This window comes from Hippoglossus hippoglossus, chromosome 7, assembly GCF_009819705.1.
Source record: "Hippoglossus hippoglossus isolate fHipHip1 chromosome 7, fHipHip1.pri, whole genome shotgun sequence".
NCBI lineage: Eukaryota > Metazoa > Chordata > Actinopteri > Pleuronectiformes > Pleuronectidae > Hippoglossus > Hippoglossus hippoglossus.
In genome coordinates this window covers 10,625,728-10,646,063 of record NC_047157.1, presented here as the reverse complement: position 1 = coordinate 10,646,063, position 20,336 = coordinate 10,625,728, and the positions used below count along the sequence as shown (strand labels likewise).

The 20,336-nt window shown below is 40.4% G+C and overlaps 1 protein-coding gene and 1 long non-coding RNA gene across 2 annotated transcripts; both read right to left on the bottom strand.

The window, feature by feature from the left end:
* Positions 1 to 293: 293 nt before the first annotated feature.
* Positions 294 to 3,587, bottom strand: selenok (selenoprotein K). The gene is made up of 5 exons (XM_034591366.1): positions 3,486 to 3,587; positions 2,955 to 3,045; positions 2,136 to 2,210; positions 1,523 to 1,618; positions 294 to 845 (listed from the first exon to the last, which is right to left on the bottom strand). The coding sequence occupies exons 1-5, from the start codon at positions 3,502 to 3,504 to the stop codon at positions 842 to 844; spliced, it is 285 nt and encodes a 94-aa protein (XP_034447257.1). The 5' UTR covers positions 3,505 to 3,587; the 3' UTR covers positions 294 to 841.
* Positions 3,588 to 14,832: 11,245 nt separating this feature from the next.
* Positions 14,833 to 16,520, bottom strand: LOC117764402. Its single transcript, XR_004614387.1, has 2 exons — positions 16,400 to 16,520; positions 14,833 to 15,682 (listed from the first exon to the last, which is right to left on the bottom strand). It is a non-coding gene; the product is annotated as an uncharacterized LOC117764402 (long non-coding RNA).
* Between the last annotated feature and the right edge of the window lie 3,816 nt (positions 16,521 to 20,336).

Genomic DNA, 20,336 nt, shown 5'->3' with positions numbered 1-20,336 from the left:
TTGGGTTGGGTTAATTTGAAACTCTAAACTGTGTGAATTTGAGTGTAAATGGTTGTTTGTCTCTGTGATACTCTGGTCGACCTGTCCAGGGTGTATCCTGCCTGTCAGCTGGGATGGGCTCCAGCTTGAAGATGCAGGGGGAGTGATATAGATAATGGCATTTAAACACATCGTTGTCTCTGATACAACCCGAAGCTCTCTTCAAAAACCCTCACAACAACTCAGTGCTTTGAGGTCTAACATGCATTATGTGACTGTTGCAGTTGAGTTAAAAGAATGAAAAATACATTTAGTTGCTCTGCCATTATCCACTTTATTTCAGTCACCAAATCACCCACTTAGATTTAATATTGTATAAAATCCTCATATTACTAACAATCAAATATATAGTCAAAAGTTTGCCATCTCATGTCAGTGTTGTCCAGCTCTACATTGAAGCTAGCTCATTATCAAGTTTGTCAATAATGGAATAAGACCAACTCAGTAGTAGCATCTTATAACTACACATTTTTTATTTAAACAGAGGGTTACAAAACACAGACAAACTAACTTAACGATTCCCAGGAGGGATTACCATAACTAAGATTTCAGTGATACTCATTTCTGGGATACTAAAGGGGAAGGGTAGATGCAGGTAAAAATGGGAGGAGGGAGGTGACTAGCTGCTGTATCAGCCATTCTGGCCCCTACAAGTAGGAATTCCCAGAAAGGTGTCATGAAACTGCCTGTGGCAGTGGCAGCTGATGAAGAGGGGCGTCAGCACCGTAACGTTGCCATCTTCCTTAAGGTTCTCAGCAAACGAACAGGCCAAGCCCCACGCCTACACTGGATGTGTAGGCATTTACCTAGAGAGAGGCAATGATATATATACATCATGTCGAAATATATGTTGATCAATTAAGAAACAACTAATGTGTAAACATTCTTAACAAGCTTTTCAGCTTATTACTAGACTAAACCTGTAATCTCATTTAAGCCCTTTCAGACATGCACTCTAGAAAATGTCCGGAAAATTGGATGATGACATTTTCCCTATGTCTTTCACATATGATGAACACAGAAGGAGATGTTAACAAACAACCAGAAAACTTAGCATAGAGGTGCCACCTGGGTTGAGTTTTTCTCTCCAAAAGCTCTCAAATCTAATTGTCTTTCCAAGTTGACATCTTTTTCTTCTACATGCATGTATGTGGCTATATATATATATGTGCTTTTTTCCCCTAGTGTTGAGTCCATTGCATGTTAGAAACAACATCAACATGCCCAATCCCTAAATGTAACCAGACATTGCCCTGCTGTATTCTCAGATGGGCTCACACTTTCTAGAAATTTACAAGGATGCTAACAGGACAAGTTCTGGAAAATGTCTGGAGCAACTGACTGCGTTCTCACGTTCAGGAAAATGGCTGAAATTCAATGTAAAGGAATTTAAAGGAAGCTTTACTGAATCAGGCTCCAGCAATAGAAGTTAGGAGCTCTGTATCCCAGGAGGACCTTTTATTACAGAAAAACTATTCCTCACCTTCCTCATCCTCCTCCACCCATTGGTGGAGCACTGGGACCTGTACCATGGTTTATTCTTCCCATCTTCCTTCTGCCTCCAGGGGGACCAGGGGGACTGCAAAACCAAGCAACACAGAAAGGAGAGAACCTTAAAATTCTTCAAATGTGATAAATCCTTTATTACCGTTTTTGTCATTATCTTGCCTATATCAGAGCTATGACACTGGAGTACAAGGGGATAGATAACATGAATGAGAAAATCTGCACTCACTATGCAGCTAAGAGTCATCTGCAGTAGTGGGTACAAGCACAAGATGATAGCTTAACTTTGGAGCTTTCAGGTCAGGACTCTTCATTGATTATAAACTGTTTAAATATGGTTGTGACCAGTGGATTTCATATACGTGCTTCATAACTCACAACATGCAGAAATTTGCTAACATTTTTTTTACACATCACCCAAAAACATTTCTACTTTCAGGTAAACATGAATCTTATTCCAAAGACAAACATGCCAGCACATAGACCTAGCTCCCACCATTGGATTATGTTACCTCCATTGTTCAGGACAGAGGGGCATGTCCTCTTTACCATGTGTGTGCCAATAGAGGAACTGTGCCACAGGAACCTACCCTCTGCCATCACTGAATTGTGACGAACCAGTAGTTCCATTCTTTGTCATGTCCGGGTGAACCAATGTCCTAAAACTGGTAGAGATCAAAGAAGGTGATCAGACTGGTGGCAACAGAGGGTCATAACAATTATATTCAGTTCTTTGGTTTATGACATGCACTACATTAAGTTGGTGAATGATAAACATTAAACCTGCTAAACATCCACATGCCATTTAACTCAAAGCACAGCTGTGACTAGCAGAGCTTAGAATGTGACTATATAGTCAGTCTTGTAAATCTCTCATTATTCCACAGTATCAACACTGTTATGTTGAGTTAGAGCATCAGAAAAAACGTTATCAACACATTGAGTAGCAAAATTACAAATCCTCAATGAACCTCATGAAGTGCATTATATTTCTTTACAAATTTCACATCATCACTTGATTGGACATCCTCACAGTCAAGAGGAAACAGTCGTCTTGGGTTTTATTTCCATAGCACTAATAACTTTATCACCTTCGCTCACACTAATGTTGGCAGAACTGGGTTCAGGTTTTAAGACATTTTTAAAGGAACGAGTAATTGTCCTTGTTATGTTTCTTTTATTGATGAACTCTTTGTTTATTTGCTGGTTGGGAATGTCTCTTGTCCTCGGGTCTCTCTTGAAAAAGAGACCTGAAATCTTCATGAGACTGCTGAATTAAACAAATCAGGAGCACTTATTGTATTGTATGTATGCTTGTTGCGGTCCAACACTTGATTCACGTGGAGATCACATTGGTTTAAACATCCCTGTTTGGCTCGTTTAGTTTAGAGTTTGTGTGACTGACTTACAACAGGCTGATGAAATCTACTGCTCCCCAGAAGAGGTCGACCAGTAAAGAGAGTCCCCATGGTGACTGGGACCTGCTGTCCAGGACCTGGCCTGAGAGAGGGAGAGTTTGTTATTATGTGAAACCAAGCACACGACCCTCCTCAGTTTACACATCAACCTATTGTACTCTCTAGCTAGCTTCCAATAGACACAGGCTAACAGCTAATCTGGGCTCAAAAGTGAGACAGACAGCACAAAATACATTAAGTTAACACAACTTAACGTTCAACACAGCACAGCGAAAAAACTCAAGCACCTGACAGTGAAGGCAACTCCAGAGGAAACACTATGAACATCCTCTGATAGAAAACTACGCAGATCCAGCTCGGCTAAGCTAGCTAACAAGCTATTTTACTAAATAACATCGCTCTGTTGCCATCACTTCCTGTCGGAGTCGCTTGTTTTTCACAGAAACTGATTGAACATTTATGAGAAAAATACAAACTAGTAGTTAGGAGAGAAAGCAGTTGAAAACAGGAGAAGCCTCTCACCGTTGGACACGTACACCATCTTGTAAAGAGTAACAACACGGTTTTCACGGTTGTGTTTACCATTGCCGTTCTACTTCCGGGTCCATCACCGTGGCGTCATCGCTTCAGGCGCATGCGCAGGAGATATGGGAAGACGTAATGAATCCTTATCCTGCATTTCTTTATCCATAAATGTAAATTCAAAGATATTATTTTCTTTAAAGACCTTGAATGATATATACATTTAATATTTCCAAATATGATAACAAAAAGGTTATTAAAACCCAAAACATTATGTAATTTGTCCTTTACTCTCCCTGTATACTACGTTTTGTTTCATGCTGATTAAGAACTGAGAAAAGAAATGTGGGGGAAACCAAAACAAATTTGCCAAAGAGTCTGTAATTAATGTATTATTTAATAAAACTAAGACATCCCCCACATTTATTTCATTATTTTGAATACACGCAACTCAAATTGTTTTCTATCTTGTAATAATTTATATACACTAGCATTTTGTTTGCTATCAATTGCACCTCACACTGTGAACATTTTATGTAAATCGAGTGATAGTTGTAAAACAAAGCTTACTTCCTGTTGCCAGTAGCTGGCGCCATCACTATTATTACCTACAGACTAATATATCTGTTCAAGTAGGGGCTCTGATGCAGCGTCAGCAATTTTGTGTCATTTGGACAATGTTACCACAACTTAATTATCACACTGATCAGTAGGTAGCGCTATGACCCTGCACTAATATTAATATATGGAGCTGTTCAGGTCAGGATTGTGATTATAGGTCAGCATTTGGGGGCCGGTTGGATAATGCAAAGTGGATTCACAAAGTACTTCCTGTTTCATGGCGAATCAGTAGGTGGCGCTATGACACTGAGGAAATATTGACACAGAGCTGTTCAGGCTTGGTCTCTGATCATGAGACAGAAGTTTGGCGGTGATAGGACAAGGCACACTGGAGTTATGACAACATCGTCTCCTTTGGCGAAGGATGATCCTTCGCCGCACCTCAATGTGTACACGGTTTGAAGAAATGTCACGATTCTGACCATGATCCAATGACTTGACTGAGCTCTTTTGAGCTGTTTATTGTAAAGCAGCCAGGAGCAGTTCATCAAAGTATAAAACATGTCACTTCCTGTAGCCAGCAGGTGGCGCTGTGATTTTAAGTCATAATTTCTGTGTAGATGTCATCAGGCCGGGACTCTTGTCTTACATGTCTAGTTTGGACTCAATTGGACCATGTATGTCCGAGATACAGAACCTCGTGTTTGGACGGCGTGTAATCAAACTTTGATGCCATGCCACGGTCACACCGTGTGATGAAAAATCGATCTTTGAGTTAGTTTTTATCTCCGTCTTGTTGTGATGACACTCATCTCAATTTGAAATTGATCAGATGAAAGCCCAGGGACAAGTTCGTCAAAGTAAAAATGTGGAATATGGCCAAAATGGCACTGAGAGACTTTTTTGTATGACTGGTCACGATACACCTGGCCTACGTTTTTTTGTGAAGATCGGTCAAAGGGAAACCTAGGGGCTGCGTTCCAGGTGGCGCTGTTGAGCCATTTTGCCACGCCCATTTCAAATTACTCCAGAATGCGTACATTTTCACCACTTTCTAATTTTCAGCAAAGTTTCATAACCTTTTGAGCATGTTAAAGCCCTCAAAAAGCCAATTCATTTGGGTTAGAATAATAATGAATTCTCATATTGCTAGTATCTTTGTCTCTTTCTGCCCATTCCGTTGTCACTCTACTTGAAATGTTACACACCGTCTCGTTCTCCATTTACAAAGCAGAAGTTTTGTAGATTAGAAGTAGAATCCATTGTTTCACCTACATGTGCTGATCTATCCAAGGAGCGAGAGCCCTTTAATACTCCTCGCACCTTTAACTTTACATTGAAGTTCTTAAACCATCATCAGAAAAACAACTTTTCATCACTGTGTTGGGAAAGAGTCGTGATTGCCATTTTGTCTGTGATTCAAAGTTTGAAAATGGTCTGTTCATGTTTGTTTACACCCTCCATGTCTTTTCCTTGTGTGTCTTTTTTTTATGTGCCTTTTACCAAATCGAATTTTCCTTAATCTTGTTGATAATTTGCAACAAGAATTTGATCAAGTGCCTTTCTGAAAAAGATCTAAAACTTATAAAATGTTATGTTTCCATGTAAATAAACGATGTATTTCATTGGCTCTTTTTGTGAATGTAAATCAACGAAATAACCAGTGTCTGCCTGTGGAATTACAGGATTTAATCTGAATTTGTTTGTTCTCTAAAGCTAATGTCCGATTTTTCCTCTTCACATTTGCAGTATGTTGTCCAACATCAGAGTTTAAAGGTTAACACTGCATCAAATGATAACATGAAGTCAGCTTAGAATCATGTTGAAAACTAAAGAATGTTAAAAGTTAAATTTGTTCAGTTTGATATCTTTTATTTCAGACTGTCAATTGTTGTATGGTCTACGGTTGTAAAATAATCAGATCATTTAAGTCAGATCAGTTTCACTCGAGTCATTTTGTGTCATGAATGGATTCATATAGAGACAACTAACTAACATTATTACGCTAGGGTCAGGCACGTCCTCACTGGTTGTAAAATAAGTATCGCCTAAGGTAGGTATACGTTGATACACAACCAGATAATGCCTTGCAGCAACACTAGAAACTAAGTGAACTGCTACCAATGCCTTGCCTTCCAAAACATCGAATGCAGTTTAAAGGACAACATTTATCCGCGAGAGGGAACAGGGAAAGAGAGGGCCTCCTCCACTGGCCAGTAGTGGTCAGTTGGAGCAAGTCCGAGACTGGGAGATGCTGGTGGATGTGGGCCAGCGACTTACAGTCCCATCACATATTGTCACTACCACCCTAAGACCTGACCTGATAATCTGGTCTAATACCATGTGCATCGTCTACTTTTTAGAATTGACAGTACCCTAGGTGGATAATGTTGATGAAGCGAATGAGAGGAAAAGGCTGTGGTATGCAGACCTTGCATTTGAGGCACAGGAATGTGGCTGGAAAGCAATAGCTTGCCCTGTGGAGGTTGGCTGCACCATTAGGTTGCACAAAGATCTGGAGATCCATCGACAAGCCCTGCGCCGGACCATAAAAGAAACATCACACACTGCAGAACGCTGCAGCCAATGGCTCTGGATCAGGAGGAAAGATCCCAACTGGGCCCCAATATGCTAGGGACATGCACCCAGGTCTGATCAACCTGTGGTGGCCTGCCTTAAAAGAGGATGTCTTGTGATTAAAAGGCCTAAACACCTGATGACGCTAAGGTACACAACTGAAGATATGTCCCTAACATCCGCTGGTGGTCACTAACATCCGCTAACATCAACTGGCAATAGGCATTAATTGCTGCAGTCGAACGTACAAGGAATATTCTCCATCTTGTCCTATGTTCTAAAATGGTACAGAGTTTAGTTTAAAAAGGCTAAAGAGATAATGATGTCTGATCTACTGAGCAGCCACATGGCTTTCATAGTACTGCCATAATACCCAGCAGCCAGTCAGATTTACCTTTATCCTCAGCGTACCCTCAAGTTCGGCCTGTATCGTTGATCAGAAGGTCAAAACACTTGATGACTCTAAGGTGCACAACTGAAGTTATGTCCCTAACATCCGCTGGTGGCCCCTAACACCTGCTAACATCTAATGTTTTTTTTGTGGTAATTTGTGCAGAAGACCTTCAGACGTACAAGGGATATTCTACATCTTATCCTATATATTAAATCATATAAACTCTTGTTGCTTTTTACATAAGTGAGATATAAAAAATATGTTGCAGTTGTAATATTTCCATCTTCCTGGAGAAATTTAACTCCAAAATTGAATTAGTTGAGATCTCAAATTTCCTTCAAAATGAAGACAAACACAATCAAGTAACACTGTATCGATTTACGGTGATAGTCAGCAGCAACTGTGTCTTATTCTGAAAATATCTGACAGTTAGATGCTTACTATCGCTATTTGATTACCAGCCATAATGAGGTCACTCTACTCTGCCTTATACAGCTTGTTGGAGCTAAGTTCAGGTGAAGGTGCTGATGGCTGATGAATTAAAGGAAGAAACTAAACTTGCACCTGTGAAACAGTGAATTTTCAGCTTGTAAAACAGCAAAACTTTAGTCTCAGAGGAATAAATCCTGATAACAAATTATTCGATTTTGAATCTTTTAATAATTGTTTTAAATATGGGAGGGAACCGGAGCACCTGGAGAAAAGCCACAACAAGACTTAAGTCTGAGTGGAATAAATACTGAGAGCAAATAATTCCATTTTATACATTTTATTCATTTTTATAAATGTGGGGATAACAGGAGCACCTGGAGAAAACATATTTAAATTTGAAAGTGAAGCTATCGGAATAACATCATCCACCTTTTATCTCCGGAAGAAGGAAGAGAACCTTGCTCTGAAAGAGGAGAAGAAGCCAGGCTTTTTGCACAGGCGTCTTTTCAAAGAGGAGCCAATTGATATCTCAAGTTCTGGATCTCTTAAAAGAAAGGAAACCAATAGCATCTCTGGACAAGGCCACTTCTTACACAACTCCTTGAAAATGACCTCGTCAAGGATTGTGTTGGGGTTGAAAGTTGAGTCAATGTCTTTGACCTCGGCCCATATTCTCTCCAGCAGATGATGATTTGTGTCTGTTATGTCGACATCAGTCCGGGTCACCTTTGCCTTATTATAGCTTTGTGTGATGAGCTGGTCCAAGAGAACACTGACATACATTTTACATCTGTCTGCTGCCAGCATCTTTGCAATCTTCTCCCTGGAGTTGCTGTCTGATGATGCTGAGTTTTCTTTGCTGACCTCTGATGATGTTGTCTGCTTCGATCTTTTCTCCTCAATGCTGCTGACCACTGCTGGTGTTGACTGCTTCGATCTTTTATTCCCACTGCTGCTGACCTCTGATGATGAAGTCTGCTTCGATCCTTTCTCCTCAATGCTGCTGACCACTGCTGGTGTTGACTGCTTCGATCTTTTATTCCCACTGCTGCTGACCACTGATGATGATGACTGCTTCGATGTTTTCTCCTCAATGCTGTTGAACTCTAATGATGTTGACTGCTTAGATCTTTTCTTCCCTCCGCTGCTGACCTCTGATGATGACGTCTGCTTCGTTCCTTTCTCCTCAATTCCTTTGAACACTACTGGTGTTGACCGCTTCGATCTTTTATTCCCACTGCTGCTGACCTCTGATGATGAAGTCTGCTTCGATCCTTTCTCCTCAATTGTGTTGAACACTGCTGGTGTTGACTTCTTCGGTCTTTCATTCCCTCCGCTGCTGACCTCTGATGATGTTGACTGCTTCGATGTTTTCTCCTCAATGCTGCTGACCTCTGATGATGATGACTGCTTGTTTGTTTCCAGTGAGTCGATGGCCATAAAAGCCTCTGACACCCTTTTTGTGTGGCAGTTAACTTGGTTGTTCAGCCACCAGCTTATCAAGGACAGAAAACAAAACACCCTGGTCTGAATGTCTGCATATATGCCCCTGTGTGCATCAGGAACAGCCACCTTTTTCACTGGACCTGAACTAATGTCTGAATTCCTTCCAGGTACGATGTGAGCATAGATGAGATCTGAAAGCTGTTTTGTGAATACAAGAACCTTTTCAGATGGAAGCTTTTTCAGTGTTGGGAATGCAGAACTTTCATTTCCACCTCCCGGCTTCTCCTTCTCCAGAAGCACAGCGTCAACACTAGCCATCAATGACTGTATCGTCAGCCTCCTATTGACTTTGGTCTCCTCCTTGAATTTTTTCGCGACCCCTGTCAGTATTTGAAGCGTCCCTGCTGTGGCAAAAGTCTTTATGAAAAGACTATTGATCGTCCTCATTCCTTTACTGATTGAGAGGTTTGGCTGTGGAGATTCCTTATTGCTTTCCTTATTGATTGACTCAATAATTTCATCTAAAGCCATATCAATCTCTGGAGAAAACGATGAATGGAGAAAGAGGCTGTCATTGAACTCATTAAAGAAGTCTGTGATGTCAGTCAAACTATTGTTGATTGTTTCCTGGACAAGCATCTTCCCACTGTCCATACTGCTTGTTGTTGAACCTCCCTCTGAGGAACTACCTGACTTGGAGCTGACTCCTGAAGAGTGGGAGCTTGAAGAGGTCCTACACATCCGAATGGGATCATCTGAAGCGTCCTGTTCCTCTGAGGAAATTGCCCGACTTCGCCTGCGCGATTGACACTCGAGCAAGAGTTTGATTTTTGCATCTGCCTTTAACGTCTCGCAGGCATAACAGATCATCTTCTGGACTTTAGCGGGGTTAATGAGGCGGGTTGGTATAGGCTTCTCAGAGCTCACACAGGTGGAGCTTGCAGACAAGGTGGAGTTGACAGTCTTCGTCACCTCCTCTACAACCAAGTCTGTGAGCTTATCCAAACTCTTAGACTTTGTTGTGCCTGGTGAAAGACTGTCGTTGAGAGTGTCGCCCAGAATGGACCGAACTTCTTCCTCAGACAAGGGTGCATGGGGACATTGCTTTGCAATGGCATTTGAAACGGTCGTCATTAACTTCAGCAGAAGATCTGCCAACATAAATGTTGTAGCTTCATCCGGTTTGCATGACTTCAACAGCTCCCACTGCTCTGCAGTGATCTTCGTAAAAAAGGACTCGAAGTACGGGCGGACAGTCTCTACCTCTATATCCATTTGTTTCACTCTCCCAGTGATCTCCATTGCGACTGTTGTTTGTTTCAATGTGTGTTACGAATTGTTATTTTCGCTGTTCAAGATGTGGTTTCCAAATTCTCATGAAAAATCCCTTATCTTCTTTGTTCTACCAATTCGCTGGTTAGTGCAGACTGATTCTTCACTTCTTATTTTTCTGAGATAAAGAGCATCTTTAAAGAATAGAAAGGGGATTGAAGCAAAGGAGTTTAAAGGAATTGAAGCAAAGGAGGTTTAAGAAATTCAAACAAAGGGGGTTAAAGGACTATGATGTGACTAATAGATCAAAGGAAACCATACACTGTTTTGCCTGCTGCCGTCTGGCTGACATAAGACTTTTAAACTCCTCCAATCTGCAATAACTCCACTAAACCAGCACCTTAGCATATTTGCACTATTGCACACAATTGCACTATTGTTTTTTTTTCTTTAGGTGTATATATATATTTAGATATATATATTTTATTTTCTATTTGAAATTTTTGATATTCTATTTTATATTATTTTATTCAATATTTTTTTGCTTGTAATATTCGGAGCATTGCTATAAGAGAGCCTGTGACCCAAGCATTTCATTGCCAGCGACTGCTTAATGTAATTGTTGTGCATTTGACAATAAACTCTTGAATCTTGAATCTTGAATCCACTTGGATCGACCTTATATTGCAGTACCTCTAGGAACGGTGCACCAACTCAGTAGATGACGGTAATCAGTCCAAAATACTCTGTTTAATCTATGACAATACCATGACACAAAGACGTTTTTTTACAGTTATCTTCTGGGATCACATGATCAAAGTCCCTTTCCCAACATATTTTAAGGCCCTGTTGTTACACAAATGTAGTTTGAGGGAGGTTGAACCTCCAACACCGAAGTTATAGTAATTTCGTGTGTCACGGCGAGTTGATGAAATTTGACGCCACGCCACTATTATGGCGTTTGACGAAAAGTCACAGTAATGTTATGCCTACATTATCAATGTCTTGAGACCCATTTGACACAGTTTGACATGGCTGCGAGCAGTGGGTGAGGAGGAATACCTCCAAGTGTAAGACGTTCCAAAAACAAGACATTTCCTGTTGCCACCAGGGGGCGCTGTGATTTTAAGTCATGATTTCTGTGTAGATGTCATCAGGCCAGGACTCTTGTCTTACATGTCTAGTTTGGACTCGATTGGACCATGTATGTCCAAGATACAGAACCTCGTGTTTTGATGGCGTGTAATCAAACTTTGACGCCATGCCACGGTCCCACCGTGTGACGAAAAATCGATCTTTAAGGTAGTTTTCATCTCCATCTTGTTGTGATGACACCCATCTCCATATGAAGTTGATCTGATGAAAGCCCTGGGACAAGTACATCAAAGTAAAAATGTGGAAAATGGCCAATATGGCCACTAAAGTCCAAATGGCGGGCTTCCTGTTGCTTTTTTCCCATTGCACCTCTGACCTTTTTTGTTTGTCTGGTCATGATACACCTGGGCTACGATTTTTGTGAAGATCGGTGAAAGCTAACTGAGGGAGTTTTCCTTAGATGGCGCTGTTGAGCCATTTTTCCACGGCCATTTCAAATTACTCCAGAATACAATTACTTTTTGGGGTTTTGAATTCCCTGCAAACTTTGGTAACAATTTGAGCATGTCTAGGCCCTGAAAAAGCCCCAAAAGGGAAATACAAATCCTTCGAAATACAATAGGGCCTCCCACCGGAGGTGCTCGGGCCCTAATAACCAGATGTAGCAAAAAACAACAGTCATCTCAGCAAAGCATTGCTCAATAGGAACAAACCTTGAATTTTGCAATTCATTATATTGAGTGTTTTTGCATTAAACAGTAAACTTTCAAATAATCACATTCATTTCGTATGATTTTTTTCTATGATACCTGAAATAATAGCTCGACAACTTCACACATTAGTATTAAAAAGACAGCATCCCTCATCAAGTCAATCAATCAAAGTTTATTTGCATTGCTCAAATTCACAAATGTGATTTCTCTCTGTGGGGTTTACAAATCTTTCTTAAAGGACAAACATATTCACATAATACACCACTCACAACACAAATTTGGCTGTAAACAGCAGGGATATTTTCAACTATTAAGACTATTTCTCAATAATCCATATTAAAGTTATGTTTCCTTGTAAACCAGGAAAAATGAAAACTCCTACAAAAAGCCTTACTATTGCACTATGATGCATTCATGCAAAAATAAATAATAAAATCTGCATTATTATAATCCACGTTATTAAACAGCCATGAGCCTGTTTGATAGTGGGTGACATTAAGGAATGCAGGCATTGTGTGGTTTTCCCTTAACACGATCATGCTACATATTGTATCCTCTTTACTGACTTTTCTGTGTTGTACTCTTCGACACCAGCCTGGGGTTCAGATATTCAGATATTGTTCCCTGTCCTTCCTTTGTTTGCATTTCAGGTCTTGTCCTCTCTTCACTAGGTTTCAGTGTGTCACAATCTTTGTCGAGTTCAGGTCTAGTGTTGTTTCCATCTGGATCTTGTGCGTCAGTCTCTGGCCTCCGATTGGCTGCTCCTCTAAAAATACCAGCTTTGTGAAGCTCGCGCCTTATAGTTTTCACCGAGACGGCGTGAGAGAGGTGTGTGTTCAGCTCTGAAGTTATGTTTGAGGCTGTATATTCAGGGTGTTCCTCGACTATCCTGAGAAGCGTTTGTCTGTCCTTTTCTGTGAGCTTTGACTTGCGCCCGCTGTTCTTCTTTGCCGATGTTGTTCGTCCATGTTTGACGTACACTGTCATGACTCTGGAGACCGTTCCCCGCGCCACATTGAACAGCTGTGCAGTTTTTGTGACAGATGCGCCGGAGAGTCTTGCAGCAACTATTTGGCACCTTTCAAACTCTGTTAAGTCACTCATGTTGCTTGGAACACTCCTGTGAAAGTGTTGAGTGTCTTTCATGGAGGCCACAGGCGAAGTCAAAGGCCAGACAGGCTGCAGGCTCTGCAGCTGCTGCTTGAATTCCTCAAAGTCCTCTGTCATGTGGTGGTTCCATTATTTTGTACAATTGGATCCAGAGAGATCCAGGGTGGAGGAGGATCCATAGATCATGAGGTGGACGGGGTCATCACTGATCCATAAAAAGATGAAAATGAGATAATAAGATACAGCAAATAATAACAATAATAGCAATGGTTTATACAGTATATAATAATACTAACAATAGTAACAGAAACTACAATAGTAATATTGTTTCTATAGTAATAGAAACAATAGTTTCAAGTATCAACCTATAAACTGTCTATGGTATCAACTCATTCAACAACCAGCATGTGGAAGCTAACACTACCTGGGAGGGGGTGGATATAATAAACAACCTAACACTACATTATATAGTAATGAACTAATAGTAACTAAAGCACAAAGCTTTTTAGCACACACTCATTAAGAAGCTAATTAACGACAGGGATGAGATTGATGTGCTCACCTCGATAGCAGCTTGGTTTTCGATGCTGTTATTTAAGCTAGTCAGGCTACAAGCTAATAGATTAGCTACCGTCGGCAACAAGTGTGTTAACATGTTAAAGCTACTTACAGAAACATTAAACTCACATGTTGTGTGACGATCAGAACAGAGGATCAGTGTGTCTGTCCTGCTGATGTTTATCACCGACCTAAGTTTGTTTCTACAGGATGAATAACAACGGACACATCCGGTCTGACACCTTCAGAATAAAAGTTTTGTCTCATCTGCTCATGACTTTTTGATTTATTTTGCATATGAAACTACCTGAGCAGGAAACTATGCATTAAACTTATGTGAACTTTGCTTTTGAAGGATAGACAATAACTAAAAAAAAATTAAAATCATTCATAGATATAAAAATAAAAATGGGGCTGCAAGTAATGATATTTTACTTATCAATTAATCACCAACCTGAGACTAAAGTGGCATTTGCTTGGCCCCAGGCTCTATTGTGAGGAACCTTGTTTTGTTTGACCAGGACATGTCAATTGACCTACACATAAAACAAGTCTCTACGGACAGCCGTCTAGATGGGATCATTATAAGTCTTTATTATCAGGATGTCTCAGTAAGTCTGTGCAACTGGGACCTTGGTTTCTCTATAATTTACTTAGGTTTCGACCTTATGTCAAGTGCTGTAAGATAATGTGTTTTGTGATTTGGTGCTTTACAAATAAAATCAAAATCGAATTGAATTAAACTGCTCTGCAACTACCTATGCCCATGATTATGACACTGAAGGTCAAAGGTCAAAATATGGATAAAGTATTTCTCAGGGGGTTAAAATGTGCATACAACTAGTGGTCAGAACAGGGATCCAACATAGACAGACTGGCAAAGACTGCAATTATGGATTATGTATTACTGATTAATCTAACCGAGGGAGACAAAGGAAAAATTAGGAAACTATTCTTCAACTCTGAACGGTATCCCTGTGACAATCAAAAGTCACCATTCTTTATATGCTGTCACTTCTAATGGTCATGACAAAAACTGCATCCTCAGGTCAGTTAGTAGGAATAGGAAAAGGACAGACGACGTAGGCAGAAAGGAGAACAAGTTTGATCTATTATTGAAATTATTGCACATTATTAATACATCATCACAGACACATTATGTGTGATTTTGAATTAACAAAGCAGGTTGACATTATCATCAGGTTTCTGCTCTTTATAGTTTTGTTATTTTCCATATTTCCTGTCTCATCAATGAGTTGGACAAAAAAACTTGATAGCTGCACTCATACACAGATAAATGCCACTGGATTTACGTTACTGATGAGGGGAAACTCGAGGAAAGCCTTGAAATGTACAAAAGCTGACAGAACAGGCTCATATTCAAGCCTTACAATACAAATACAAAAATATTTATGTATAACGTAAGCAAAATTGTGGGTTAAATCAAGGCATTTTGTGGCTTAATGCAAACATCAACCAGTCTAAATGTACCCAAAAGTCTGAAACACAGCCACATTATTCCTTGTCTTTGGTCTGGGATTCAGGTTTCTCACTCTCATCCTCAGGGTTTTGTGAGTCCATCTTGGAGTCAGACGTCAGTTTTCCGATGGCAGCTGCTTCATCGACTCCAGCTTTTGTCCGCCTTATCGTTTTCCTCTTGGGCTTGCGCTTGCTGTTCTTCTTTGCTGATGCAGTATGTCCGTGCATATTGTAGACACTCATGACTTTGAGGACTGTTCTTCCCGACACATCACAGAGCTGTGCAGTTTCTCTCACAGACAGACCTGCCACCTGGGCACCAACAATTTGGCCCCTGACAAAGTCTGTTAGCTCACTCATGCTGTCGGTGGAGGTGTTGACTGTCCCCTCTGATGCTGGCAGACAAAGCCCAACGGCCAATCAACTGAGCAGTGGCCTCTGTAGATCTGATTCAGTAGATCTGATTGACTTCAAAGTGGAACAAGTTTTTCTCTGTGCTGTTTCCCTTGTTCTGTCTGCCGATGTGCAGAGTTCAGCGGAGATCCACATTCACTGTTGGGCTGTGAAAGAGACATACATCTGAAACAGCAACACTGTTTTGTATGTGAGGGTCTGCATTAGTGAATGCAGTATCAGGACTTCTATAACCTCATCAAAATCTACATAGATAGATCATATTACTGCAATTTGACCTTTTCTTCACTGGCTTCCAGTAAATTGTAGAATTGATTTTAAGAGTTTATTTCTGACTTTAAAGGTTCCGTTCTAGACTTGAACCTAAGTACATTTGACTTTTGACACCATATATGCCCACTCTCCCTGAGGAGATCCATCTAACAAACTCCTTATCCTCTTTTTCTTTTAACAAATATTTGAATCAGTTTATAAAGTTTTCTTATTGTTTGCTTTTAACCTCTCTCCTATAGTTGGCCTTCGGTTTTTCATATTTAACTTGTAAAGCACCTTATAACTGGTTTAAAGGTGCTATATACGTAACGTTTATTCACATTTTATATATTATTTTAGTGAGGTTAATTAACCATTTAACAAGGAGCAACAGGGGCTAGAAAACAAACAATACAAACAGTTTATAGTGCAGTGCTACCACACAGCATCTTTTCTGAGGCTGTAACGTGAGTCGATGTTAGCCACCTAGCAGGCTGTTAGATTAGCTTAGAAACACATGTACTCAGAGGAAGGTGTCACAATGTCAATGCTACGTTATAAAGGGATGAGACACACACGCTCTGGTAGTAATGGTGTAGTGATGTACTTACTACACGTGAGCAGAGGAGCCATCACTGCTGTCACCACCGAGCTTTGGTTTTCATCAGAGTGAATGCAACCTGAGCGTCTTCTTCTTCTTCTTCTGTCAGGTTTTACGGCAACTTGCATCCACAGCGACGCAATACTGCCCCCTGTCTGTCCAGCCCAGTCTCTCTTAAAACATCTGAATAACTCTTTCCTCCCTTGCTGACACTCTCCACGCTCTAATATACTTTTAATAGTGTTCAGCATTGGTCCTGTTTTCCATCGTTGTTCCATCAGTTATTTCCTTTCTCTTCTTCTTTTCCTTTCCTCCATGATGTGAGGATGTTGTTTCTGGTTCTTGACATTGGTCGCAGATACCCGTTAGATGTTTTCCTGTCATATGAAGTGTACTGTTGAGGTTACTATGCTCAATTCTCAGCCTGCTTAATACTACTTGTTCTCTCCATCTTGTTCCGCTACTTCTTGACATATTCACTCTATTCTGGATTCAATATAAATGTCTTGGCCTGTACATTGTGTTTATATCTCATGTCTATATAATCATAATATTCACTGGTCACGTCTTATTTCTGTGATTAATAATGAGCAGTTTAAAATCTACACATGCATTCTCTAATATCCAAAAGGGTCTGACAGGCCACATCCCAGTTTCACAAAACTCTCCATCATACACATCTTTAGCTATTTGCTGCCAAAACTTTCATTTTGCACCTTGTCCCTCTCTCAACATGTCTGCAACATTCTTTTTGTAGGATGTCTGTCTCTGTGCCCCCGTATAGAGATATTAAACTAGGACACCTGCTGGACAGATGACGTATATGATGCAGTTTGTTTCATCACATGTTTCCAGTATATTGATGCACCAGAGGTGAGGCTGCCTACAGGGGAACCTGGACCCTGTTGGAATTGTGTGAATATCACAAACATAAATGTAAACAAACACTTATTGTTTGGAGACACACAACATTTTCAGATATCTATTGTATCTGCCTGGTTTTATTTATATATGAATGGAGAGGTGGTGTATGGTCTTCCACAATATGCATCATTAGCTCCTGTAGCTTCTGCTGCTCCTCCACACAGCACCTCGAGGCCTCAGTAACTCAGCCTGACTGGTTCATGATCTTTGGCTGTGGTCAACAACTCGAAGACCATCACAAAACCAGACTCACGATCAGATCACTTTCACCTTGTATTTTGTTGCTTCCAGCTGTTCTTTGATTGCTGATGTCTGTGATTTGTCTGCAAAGATCACAGTTTTTTGGTTGTTTGTAAAACTCTTCTTTCCTCACAGTGTCACACACAGGGCTAATTCATGCTCCGAGTCTGTATTTTTTGTTTTCCAACAGAAAGAGAAAGTGTGACATTCAGCTGGATTGAGATCAGCCTTATATTAAGAAGCTTTCCAACGCCTTCATGTTCTTCATGAAGGAGCAGAGGCCAAAGGTTGTGGCCGAGCTGACTAAGAGGGACAGTGCGACTGTCATCGTGATCCTTGGTCAGAGGGTGAGTCTCTTTGCTCATTTTGTTTATGGCTCTCTGTCACACAAACTTCATCACAGTTGAAAAGTTGAATTACACTAAACAAAAAACAAAACAAACAGAAATATAAGGTTGATCTCTGTCACCTGTCACAGATTATTGAGCTGGTCAGCATCCAACCCCAGCAGCCACCCTCAGCTTCTCCTCTCCAGCCTGCCCCCTGCAGCCTACTTCTATAAATCCCACGTGAATGTACTTCTTATCTGTGTGTCTGCCAAACTAAAATGTAACATCATTGTATCGGTATCTCTACATTTTTAAATTCACAACAGTTTCCAACATTTACAACCAAACGCTGGACAGAACTAACATTAAAATGGAAACTTCAAGATAAAATGTTAAATGACCTGTAATATAATCATGCAACGTGACAACGTTATATTACATGACTAAATGTGATCAGTCAGCTTGTATTGAACAGCACATAATGCTAATCCTGCCCTGGACAAAGATGGCAGTACCTGCTCTTGTTCTCTTATCTTCATCACCTTCTCTCTTTCTTTTTTCTCTGTCTCCTTATCTCATTCTGTATCTCTTCCCTTTTTAGTCTTCATCTTTTATTGTTGCACCTCATTTTGACTGCTAAAGTCCCATTAGCTTATGACTCCATTCTGAAATACATCACGTCATTTACTTGATTAACTGAATATGTCAATTTCAATGATTAGAGACACCAATTGGGAATCCTACAGTATGTTGGAGGAAAGCTAACAGGAAGTCAAACACTAGGACCCAGGTAAAGGGGCGGAGTCTATAAAAGGCGGCAGGAAGTTCACCTAGGCCTTACTTCCTGCTTTGAGTGAGAGCACCTGAGGCTTTTGTTTGCCATTTGTTTGGCCATTTTTTTCTATTTAAGAACACAACTTAAATAATAAAACAGTAGAACATGACGTGTATATTTAGCTCATGGTATCAAACAAAACTAAAATTTAGAATGTGTTTGGTTAGATTATTCATTTTTGGTGAGGGACCAAGACTTGGAGTGGCTGCTCAGGCCTTTCAGCCAGATAACAAGGTAAATGCTCAATCCTAAACAAATGCTTTTAAATAGATTTCTGCTCCCTTTAATTTAATATTAACATGAAGATTTTATAAATGTAGATTCCAGTCACCTGCATGTCTCCAAATGGGAAAAGGACTGTGTTCCAGTTCCAATCTGGATTTTGATACAGCAGTCCCTTGTTCCACTTTATTCTGGGTCTTATACATTGGGAATCATCAGGGTCACAAGTATGTAAAAATGTTAATAATACATAGTTACTGACTTTTTCTCACCCTGTTTCTACAAGTTCCATGATTTCTTCTAACTTCATTTGTCTTGTTTGCACTGTACAGCCATCAGATGGCAGCAGAGCCCACAGAGTAATATAAGAACCTCTGAGAACAGTTAGTGGTCTGGCTCCATTACCTTCTCATTAACAAACTAACAGTGATAATATACTATTCCCTATTTTGACAGGGACCCTCCTGACCCCGTAAAGCCCCTTAAGGTCGCACACCGCCCTTTGGGAAAGACTAATGAATGAAAAAGAAACAGCTCTACCACTGGGAATCTGCGAGTTTTTTGAAGCAGCTTGCAACCACACTGGTGTTCGTCTGCCTCTGCTGCTGATGGCCACGACCCCAGACTGAAGGTGAGAGGTCACAGGCTCAGACAAAACAGGGCTGTACTTCTGAGGGTTGACCCAGGCCGGGGGGTCAAAGGTACCACACAACAGTCAGGCAAAGAGAACAGTGATCACACATGGACCCAGAAGGAGCAAAAGATCTGAAAGGGAGTATTTTAATCAAGTTTATCTTCTTCATTAAATTGTGTATTTATATGCATTTGATACAGAATCATTCAACTGACACGAAAGCAAATGAAATTGTGGCCGGCAGCTGGATAAACAACTTTCTCCCCTTCATTATCTCCTCTTCTCTCCAATGTCTGTTCTTCTTCCCTCCACAACCCTTTCCTGTTTTTCTTTCTGAATCTGTATCGACCTTCATTTACCCCAAATAATCAAGAATTTATTCTTCTGACACGCCCATAAACACATACATGTAACACGTAATGGATTTCAGCCGGCGTGCAGTTGTCAGCTTAATGTCGACTCATGTCAGAGAAGCTCCACAGGGAAACACTCAGCACTTGCTGAGTGTTGGAATGTGTTCTGCCAATTTGTTTCCAACACTATCTTTTTACTTGGGTCACATTTGATTTGCAAATTCCAATGCTTTGTTTTAAAGAATGTCCAATTCCAATGTGTGTGGTACAAGTAAAAAAAAAATGCAATACTCATTTTACAATGATTTATTTACAAAACTCTTTGTGCACTTTGTTGGAAGAATCCACCAGATACTGGTTGATTTACATTGTCTGATACAACTCTCATTACTATTACTCTTCACATTATT